The 10222-nt window shown below is 38.2% G+C and overlaps 1 protein-coding gene across 3 annotated transcripts in view; it reads right to left on the reverse strand.

The window, feature by feature from the left end:
* Window positions 1-10222, reverse strand: part of Zranb1 (zinc finger RANBP2-type containing 1) — a 64108-nt gene that overhangs the window by 8418 nt on the left and 45468 nt on the right. For all 3 annotated transcript variants that reach the window (XM_023708902.1, XM_004625587.2, XM_023708903.1), the window contains exons 4-6: window positions 5125-5278; window positions 3666-3737; window positions 2893-3091 (exon numbers count right to left, since the gene is read on the reverse strand). In XM_023708902.1, the coding sequence (XP_023564670.1) occupies window positions 2893-3091; window positions 3666-3737; window positions 5125-5278 (425 nt within the window). The remainder of the gene's footprint in view (window positions 1-2892; window positions 3092-3665; window positions 3738-5124; window positions 5279-10222) is intronic.

Raw genomic sequence — 10222 nt, forward strand, 5'->3', positions numbered from 1 at the left:
GTAAGGACCGAACTCCTCCACCCCGATTTAGACCTGCTGGTGCTGCCCCACGACCTCCACCAAAGCCCATGTAAGGGGAGCTGGGTCTTAATGGACTGAAGAAAACTCTCTTGAGAAAGAAATAATAAAATTGAATGTTACACTTTAAAAAAAAAAAAAAAAAAAGTACTGGGAATCAAACCCAGTGCCTTAGGCAATGCTAGGCAAGCATTCTACCAATGAAATCCATCTCTAACTCTTTGGAATTTTTGAAACATATTTCAGCTTTTTTATGTATTTGGAGAGACATGGTTATATATTTGTCTACAGAAACACCATTTGTGACAGTTTATACTGAAAAATATAACGACAACCCAAAGCTAAAGGTAATACGAGCAAATAACAAAAGTAGCAATAAATCTGTATGAGCTGTAAACTTTTTTCATCATTTATGCTTCCATCTGTTCCTCTGAGAAATCAGATCAACATCAATGAAGGGCAAGTGCAGTATTATACATCCAGTCTTGACAGCCAGAATCAGCTCAAGTCATGGGTATCCAAGAGAGCTGCATGGCTGTGCACACACACATAAAAATAGCCTACCTTGAAGTAGTGAAAGAGGAATTTGCTTTCTCAGTTCTTACTAGAAATGTTACAGGATTTAAAAAACAAAAAAATCTAGATGATGTGGGAGCAAAAAGAGTACCTACCTCAGCGAGGAGCTGGCTTAAAATCCAAAAAATCACTTAAGTGCTATGTTGGCTCCACCTTTCCTAGCCTAAGCTAATGAATCTGAGGTTTCTCACCCACTCTCATTCAGCCTTATAGCAGTCACATGTGGACCTCACAGAACCCCTCACCTGATGGCAATCACAATTCCTTTCTCTCCCATTAGCTAATCTCTGTCCCACCTCCATCCTCAAGATAATATAGTAATTCCTCAGCTCAAAAGCATTTCTGTTTGCAAATAATTCAGTTCACAAACAAAAACGTTTAGCTGGACTGGGAGATAGCTCGGCAGTCTCAGTGCCTGCCTGGCCAATGCAAGGACACGGGTTCGATCCCCAGTACTACATGCTATGCCAGCCTCAGAAGCCCAGGTGCACTACGCCAGTGCGAAACTGGGTGTGGTGGCACATGCCTGTAATCCCTGCACTGGGGAGGCTGAGACAGGAGGATAAGGAGTCTGAACTTCATAGCAAGCCCCTGTATCAAACTTACTTCATACTGTCCACACTACCAGACCCATCCACCTCCACTCCAGTGAAAGAAAATAAAGCCCTTTTCTTGGATAAAGACTAAATGACTAAGCCCTCTACCTTAGTAGATGTTTGATACTTAGAAAGTTTGTATTTCTGTAGATCAAATTTAGGTGTATTTCATAGAATCCCTAAGCATTATGTCAAAATTCACAATCAGTAAATGTTCAAAAATGCTAAAGACCCTAGGCTATTTTGAGACAATTACAGAAATATGACTATCGGCTGTCTATCAAATAATTAAATCTCAGATACAATAATGATGTGGGGGCCAGGGAGATGGCCCAGTAGAATAAGCGCTTCCCTGGCAAGCACAAGGGCCTGAGTTCAATCCCCAGTTCCGCCAAAAAAAATAAAAAATAAAAATAATGGTGTGGGGTTGGCAAAATGTCTCAGCAGACTAAGTGCCTGCATAGGCAAGCACAGGGACCAGGGTTCGATCCCCAGCACCACATGCTGCATGGGCCCCACACCCGGGCACAGTGAGCCAGCCACTGAGACCAGGAGTGGTAGCAAACACCTGTCATCCTAGCACTGGGGAGGCTGAAAACAGGAGGTTCACTATGAGTCTGAGCTGCATAGTGAGGCCCTGTAACAAAAACATTTAAAAAATAATAATAATAACGGTGTGACTGAGTAAGAGAACATTCTTCTTCTAGAAAGATTAATATTGAAATGCAGAGTAAAACCTTATGAGGTCTAAAACAACTGGTATAGCAGAGTATTTAAGCACACAGAGATGAACCAGGTAAAACAAAAGATACTTGGGGGGGCCTGCCCCTTAGCTCAGTTCTTTAAGTGGCTGCTTCAACAAAGCAGTCAGACTCAGGTGGCTGTGGTTCGATCCCCACAACACAAGCCAGCCAGTCATGCCTTGAAGGTATTCGGAGCAAAAAAAAAAAAAAAAAGATACTGGAATTTAGTGTACTTTATTTTAAGGTTTGTAAGGGTTTGAAAATGTGCAAAACATGATCTTGAGTTGCTCCCCTAGAGGTAAAAAAAAAAGCTTACAGAATGTCAATAAGATTAATGTTGAGGGGGCTGGGGAGATGGCTCAGTAGAGTAAGCACTTGCCTGGCAAGTGCCAAGGGCCTGAGTTCAATCCCCGGTTCTGCAAAAAAAAAAAAAAAAAAAGATTAACGTTGAGGGCTGGAGATATAGCTCAGTGGCATACTCACCTGCCTAGCAAGTGCAAGGTCCTGAGATCAATGCCTAGTACTGGGGGGAAAAAAAAATCTCCGTTGTTTGGGGTTGGGGAGCTAGCTCAGAGGTTTAAGTGCCTGCCTGGCAAGTGCAACTTCCCAAGTTCAATCTCAGGTACCCCAAAAAAGATTAATATTGACATTTAATAAATTGAAGTTAAAAAAAAATAAATTGAAGTTGAACAAAAATATGAAATCATTAAGTACTTGACAATTCTAAGTAAATACCAATAGTTAAGTCTATCAAAGCTTGGTGTTTCTATTTTATAAAAATAAAAATTTCCATTTTAAAAGTTTAAATGTTTTTACTTTGAAGCTCAGTGAAAAGATATGAAAGCCCCTGAGATACTACATGTGTCTGAAGGTCCAAAACCAAAATGAGCTCTTCTCTATCCACTTCTACAGGGAACTGATCAAGCAAGTGCCTTCCAGGTAGAAATAACAAAGCCTACCAATGTGAACAGTCATGGAGGCTGTCATGCAGGGCTTTCCGAAGCACCGAGTCCTTGTCATAAATGCCCCAGGTAGCTTGCAGTACTGAGTCAAGTAAGCAGTCTCCTGCAGTCCGGTTCCAAAGAGCATAGAGTCGACTATCCAAACGTGTAGCCAACTCCAAGGACCAATTTATGATTGGCGATTCTTCTTCTAACTCTATGGAGAATTTAAATAAAATTTTCAGAGAAAGTTGAATAACATGTTCATCTTCATGCCTATGTAATTACAAACTAGTCAGTGAAGTGAAAAACCTGTCTTTTTTTACATGTAACTTACCTAAATTTGATATAACGAAATATAAACTTTCTAAGTACCAAACACCTCAAGGCCCTAGAACGATTTACTCAACCTTTAAATTTACAATTTTTTCTTTAAAATATCGTTCTTGAATAAAAAGCAAAGCCCCAAAGTTTTAAGAATTTTATATCGTTGTTTATTCTGTCCAAAAGTTAGGAGTCATAAATAAACTTTCTTTTTCCCACCTCCTTTTTTTTGATGTTTAGGGGTCAAACCCAGGGATTTGTGCCAGCGATGAAAAGTACTCAAACTCTGAGCTATACCCTCAGTCCTAATGATTTTACAGTAGACTATGACACTGTTCTTAAGTACTTTACATCTCTAATTTAAAATAAAAATAAGCAAGCTAACTACACTGAACTACTCTATACCTTATAAAACAAATTTTAATGATCAGATAAAGGAAAATCCCAAGCATTAATCATATGCTTACCTTTTTGAACGTCTCTATCAAGCACCTCATCAAATAATTTTTCTTGGACTGTTGGAGGCAAGTCTTCAATATCTATTTTTTAAAAAAAAAAGACTTAAAAGATGTACTATAACAACTTCCTTTCCACTGCAGAATGTCAAAGTTTTTTTTTTTTTTTTAATGTGTACATGAGTATAAGATATAAAATATTTCCTTCCTGTATTTCATTAAAAACCCACATTTGGACAAATAATTAAATATAAATTTTTATTTTTTCTCTTTTCTTTATACATATGCATATACATACATGTTTCTTTCAAACTTTACAACTGTCTTATAAAAAAAAATGTACTATGCATCGAGTCTTTTATAATCCTCCTCTGTGAAAGTACCATGAAGAAGCATTACTCTTAAAAATATCTTTTTCTCTGGTTCCGCCCAAAGAAAAAAACTCCCCCCCCCACCTCCCCCCGGGATTGAACTCAGGCCCTTGCGTTTGCCAGGGAAGCGCTTATTCCACTGAGCCATCTCCCAGCCCCGAAAAAAAACTTTTTTTTTTAAAAAAAAAAATATTTTTAGCCAGACATGGTGGCACATGACTGTAATTCCAGCACTTGGAGGCTGAGGCAGGAGGATCACTTTGAGTTCAGAGCCAGAATAGGCTAGGCTACATACTGAGTTCAAGGACAGTATAAATTACAGGGCAGGACCCTGCCTCATAAAACAACAACAAAAACTTAAAACAAAAATCTAATCATGATTTGGAGTAAGTTTAAACATAAAGAAAACGTTTCAATTTAAAATTGCTATTTCAACAGGGTTAGTTATTTTATCTAACATTTGTAACTGCCTGTTTGTATCTTAATATAAAAGATCAAAATATTCAGATTCTGGGAGGAAGCTTGATTTTAGAAACTTAGGGTGCTTTAGTATATTTATTTAGTGCCAAATGAAAAGAGGTATCCTAGAAGACAATTTCAGCTGCCAAAGAATTGAAAAATAAAAATGATTTGCAACTATAGTAGAAATAAATGGAAGGAGTGAAAAGGAATAATATGTTCAAAAGGAACGGTATCTTTAAATTGAATAACCTAACACTATACATCAAAACCCTACGTTCATAATTCTCTTACATACCAATTAACCAAGAGCTATTTCATTTCAAAATACAAACTTAAAGGGGAAAATTAAAAATAGACCAAAAAATATAGTCTAAATAACACCAGAAAGGAAAAATGAATGACAAAGCACTTTTTGGAAGATCTGAGACCCACAAATAAATCATCAACTGATAATGAAAGCAGTATTTACAAGCAGCCCTTGAACTGCTCATTTCTAGCTTAAATAGGACCATTAAAGTCATTTAAAATGCCCATAGAGTAGCTAAATTATTTTCTTATAATACCACAATTTTCATTCATAAACAAATATACACTTAAAAAAAATAGAAATTTCATTTCACATTAAATTTTGGAGTTACCTGCTGGCAAAGTAAATGTTACAAGGTCAGTTAAAAAATAGCAAGCAAAATCCCCTTTTCTCTGATGAAGAGAGGCAGCTATTTCTCTTCGAATTTGTTCTGTCAGTTCAGGACACACCATTGCTGGAATACACTTTGCTGCTTGTTGAGACACCTTAAATACAAAAGAAGCTTTGCTCTGTACCTCATTTACCATAAAGAGAAAAACATAACAGCGTTTAAAAGAAATCAGCAGAATTTCGCAATAGCTCAGTTGTTCTCTCCAATATGAAAATGTGTTGGGGACTATTTCCTCACCAGTAGAGAATATATACAACTTTTCAGAGATAAAGCCATAAAGAAGTGTTTTACCTAGATTGAGTAAAGGGGTCAAGTGGGTGGCCCACACCTGTAATCCAGCACTGGGAAGACTGAGGCACAAGGATCATGAACACAAAGTCAGGCTGGACTACATAATGAACTCAAGTCCAGCCTGAACTACAGAATTCATGTAAAAGGCTGTTCATAAAAGTATATATCACAGGATCAAGAAAGAAGACAGAAAACCTAGAAGGACTAACCATGGTGTACCCAATAAAAACATTCTTTAAAAAAAGCAAGTTAAACACTCTTCTTCTACATGTTTCAAGTACCCTTTTTTTTTTTTTTTTTTAATGTTGTTTGTACAGTGTCTACAGGGTGTTCAGGGTCTCACTATGTAGACTCCTAATGATCCTCCAGTTTTCAGCCTCCCAAGTACTGGGATTACAGACACATGCCACGACACCCAAGCTCAATCGCCATCTCAGGCTACCCTGGGGGCAGGGCCGGCACCGCACACCAGGGATTGGACTGACCCCTGCACTCTGCCTAAGCAAGCAGGCACTTGAGCTATCTGGCCAGCCCTCAAGTACTCAGACTTGAAATAAAGAAAACAAACTTCCCTCTGCCCTCACACCCATCCTGCTTCTCCCATTTGCTACTATACTTAATTTTTTAAAAGCATTTGGCATCTCCCAGTATGAACAAAGATGGAAAAACCATGGCGTCCACTGTGAAAGACACTGAAATGTAAACAGTTACAAAGGACACTACCACAGAGACCACTAAGAAAGAAAATACAACTACGGAAGACTAGAACTTTCTTCCCCTTTTTAAATGCTGAAAAGTAATAGAACATTCAAAGATTTCACCTTACATTTCAGTTGTAATCTATTTACTGACCTGAAGAGATCAACATACAGAAAATTTTGAAATAAAAGGTGAATTTCTGCTAAAAGAGCTAAGAACCTTGTGCCAACTCTGAGTGAATCAGTGAGCTCTGTTCCCAGCCTGTCACCAACCTGCTTAGAAGCAATTTGGTGACTTTCATGAAGGTAGCTTTCTAGTCACATGGGGGTCTGGAGCAGGTCTCTCAGGAACACCATTCAAAAAATGAGTTTTACTAGTAATTCAGCTATATAGTATTTTGGACAACTAACTATAATTATATTAAGTAAAGAGAGTTTCAAAATCCATGCAGAACAGAGAAAGCTCCTATATAAAAATTCATTTCTGGGGCTAGGGAGATGGCTCAGTAGAATAAGCGCTTCCCTGGCAAGTTCAAGGGCCTGAGTTCAATCCCCAGTTCTGCAAATAAAAATAAATAAATAAATAAATAAAATTTTTGAAAATTCATTTGTATTAAGACTATATTGGCTAACATTGCTAAAATAGATACCAGAAATGATTTTTTAGAAAATAGCCTTTTCCAATCTGCTATCCCTCAGACTCTTTCTAAAAATAGTAAAACTGGGCCAGCGATACTAAGCGCCTGCTTTGGCAAGTACAGGGACCACAGTTCAATCCCTTGGTCCTGCCCCAAAGTGTGCTAGCAAACCAGAGTCAGGGTGTGGTGGTGCACGCCTCTAATCCCAGCACTGAGGAGGCTGTAAACAGGTGGATCACCACAAATCTGATCTACACAGTGAGACCCTGTACCAAATACACAAATGAAAAATAAACAAATAAAAATAAAAACAGTAAAACTTCCAAAAACAATCAAGTTCCAGCCTGCACTACACAGTAAGACCTTGCCTCAGCATACAACACACACTCCAAAAAAAAAAAAAACTGTACTAGACCCTGAATACTGCAAAAATTCCAAGAAAAGCATGTCCTCAAAATTTTCACACTTTCACCACTTTATGTAGGACATGTCCCTAAAGCCTGCTTGTTATCTTCTTGCCTCTTCAATATTAAGACTTCCCATATCTTAATGCTTGCTAGTAGTTTTCAACTTAGGGTCCATAAACTTGAGAAGGCTCCATGAACTTAAATGAGAATTTTACTTTAATCAAATTTAAATCCTTCTATTTCACTAACTTCTAGCCCATAATAAAATTATTTTCTTATAAATTACAAATCTGGCTTAGTATTTTGATAATTACATTTCAATTTAACTGATTTCATTTGTAATCATACTTAATTTAGAAAGTTTTTTGAGTGCCCAGGTCCCACTAGACTACCAATAAGTCCTTGACATAAAACACAACAAAAAGTCTAGATACATATCCCAAAATCAATATTCTCCTGTTCTCATTCCAAAAGAACCTGGGGGCCCAGCCCTAGCTCAGTTCTTTAAGTGGCTGCTTCCACAATGCTGGCAGCCTCAGCTTGCTGTAGTTCGATCCCCACAACACTCCAGCCATGCAAAAGTTCCTTGAAGGCATTCAAGGAGCAAAACACACACACAAAAAAAAAAAAAATTCCTTATTCCAAAAGAACCTGGTTTTTGTGCTTTCTCTAAAGACACATATCAAAGCCTTATCCACATAGCCCCTCAATTATCCCCTTAATACTACCCTCTGAAGTAACTACACCACTATGTTCCATTACCAATTTTATTTCTGATCTAGAACAAACCCCTTCTAGCCCTTCCGTACCAGGATTAGTTTATGTGTCCACAGAATTTGGGAGGTGTTTGCTGGTTCCTAAAATGGTTCCTAAAAGACACTGCATGATCCACTTGGATCACTCACTCACACTCTTTCCCTCTCCTGAATCATCTGGTCTGGGTAAAACCAGATGCCACATGAGTCAATACTGTGCAAGAGCCCACATGGCAAGGAATTAAAGCCTCCTGCCAAGAACCATATGAATGATCTTGGGAACAGATCCTCTAACCCAGCTGAGCTGCTTTACCAGATCACTGAACAAAAACTTAACAGCAACTTTGTGATAAATACAGCTGAAAATATTTAGCCTAAGCCGCTACTGGATCCCTGACTCTTGCAAACTGAAATAACAAATATTTATTATTTTAAACAATTAACTTTTCAGGTAATTTGTGACAACAGTAAATACTAAATATACTAGTATTCTATTACCATGCTACTGCTAGTTCGCAGATTTTCTTTAAAAAGTCCAGAGACTTAGGAAAGCTTGTTCTAAAATGCTGTTCTCTATCAGCTTGAGGGTAACCTGTGAATACCCTAAAAACTTTAACCAGGGTTCATAGCTGCCTTTTCTATCTTGTCTCCTGCTAGCACCAGCAAATACACCACAATAACATCCCTTCCAATTCACAACACAATTGATATCACAGCATAAATGCACCCAGGCCTCAAACACTACACTAACCGCATCTAACTATTCCATCCAGTGTTCTTCCTTCTAATTATATGGTTCCTTTTCAATAGTGTTCTCCCTTTTTATATATTTCCATTATATTCATTTTGTAATGACAAACTCTGAGTCTAACTTTGTGTTTTTACTGTAATTCCCTTATTTAAAAAAAATGCCTGGATAATAAAAACATTCTGAATATTTCAATCTTTATCATTTGCACTGTCTCAATTACTTTCTCATTGCTGGGACAAATACCTGACATTCAAAATGAAGGAAGGAAAGGTTTATTTCGCTCACAGTTACTGGAGATTTCAGTCCACACTCGGCTGGCTCCAAGGCAGACTGGCCCATGGCAGAGAGCAACCTTTCACGATGCAGCGAAAAACAGAGAGCAAAGCAAGTGGCAGCAGCTCAGGCAGCTAGCCAGCCTCTCTACCCTCCTTACAATGTAATGCAAATTACCTGCCCCAGGGCAGTGCAGCATCCATACCCACAATAATCAATCACAAACTCCAGAGCTGCCCCATGACTGCACCAGGCTTTGGGGGAACACCTAGACACAAACAGTAACAGTCATCTAAACCCAAAACTTCAGTTTAGTCCATGTTCTTATCACTACTCCCACACCTAATGTACCTACTTCTTAAGACCAAGTACATCTCCCTACTAAGCCTGCTTCTTTCCATTTTTACAGTCACTCTGCTATTGTCAGAGTTCTGGCCAGTCTCAATGCAACAGCCTCCTAACTAGGCTTACCCCCACTCCAATGCAGCCAAAACACAATTTGTTCTTGTCAATCCATTGCTCTTGTCCTTGCTCATCTTTCAGTGCCCTCAAGATTATCTCAAATTTCTTTAAAAGAAACAGCATCAGAATAATCTTCCCCTTTTACTGTACTCAGCATAACTTTTAAGAAGCCTTCTCTCTCTCTCTCTCTCTCTCTCTCTCTCTCTCTCTCTCAAATAAATAAAAAACAATTTAAAAAAAAAAAAAAAGCCTTGATATAGGAAATCCTTCATAATCCTGCCAGTTTTCTCACACTTCCCTTCTCTCAGTCCCCAATCACTACTCAAATCTTTCTGAATTTTATACAAGTGAATTCACCACAAATACATACCATGACCTATGGCCTCTGCATAAATGGTTTCCTCACCTCTTCTCCCTTAATTCACTTCACATGGCTTAATTCCTAGTTCTCCTCCAGATTTAGCAAAAATAGAACCCGCTCTAAGTATGAAGGGAGGACACCTGCAAACACCCATTAAGTACTCACACAACACTAGGCATTTCATCACTGCATAAGCTGTAGAGTTACCCATTCATTTTCTACTTCCATGGAAATTTAATAAGGGAAGACTCAATGTCTTCATAATTTTACCCTCAGCATAGTAGCTGGCATACAGCACAGTCAATAAGTATATCCCAGTACCTTTTAAACGTAATTGAAGTAATGTTTAATTAAAATATTGTGACTAAGATCCCTGACTCTTGCAAACTGAAATAACAAATA

The sequence above is a fragment of the Octodon degus genome, unplaced genomic scaffold (assembly GCF_000260255.1).
Source record: "Octodon degus isolate 3935 unplaced genomic scaffold, OctDeg1.0 scaffold00010, whole genome shotgun sequence".
Classification (NCBI taxonomy): Eukaryota; Metazoa; Chordata; class Mammalia; order Rodentia; family Octodontidae; genus Octodon; species Octodon degus.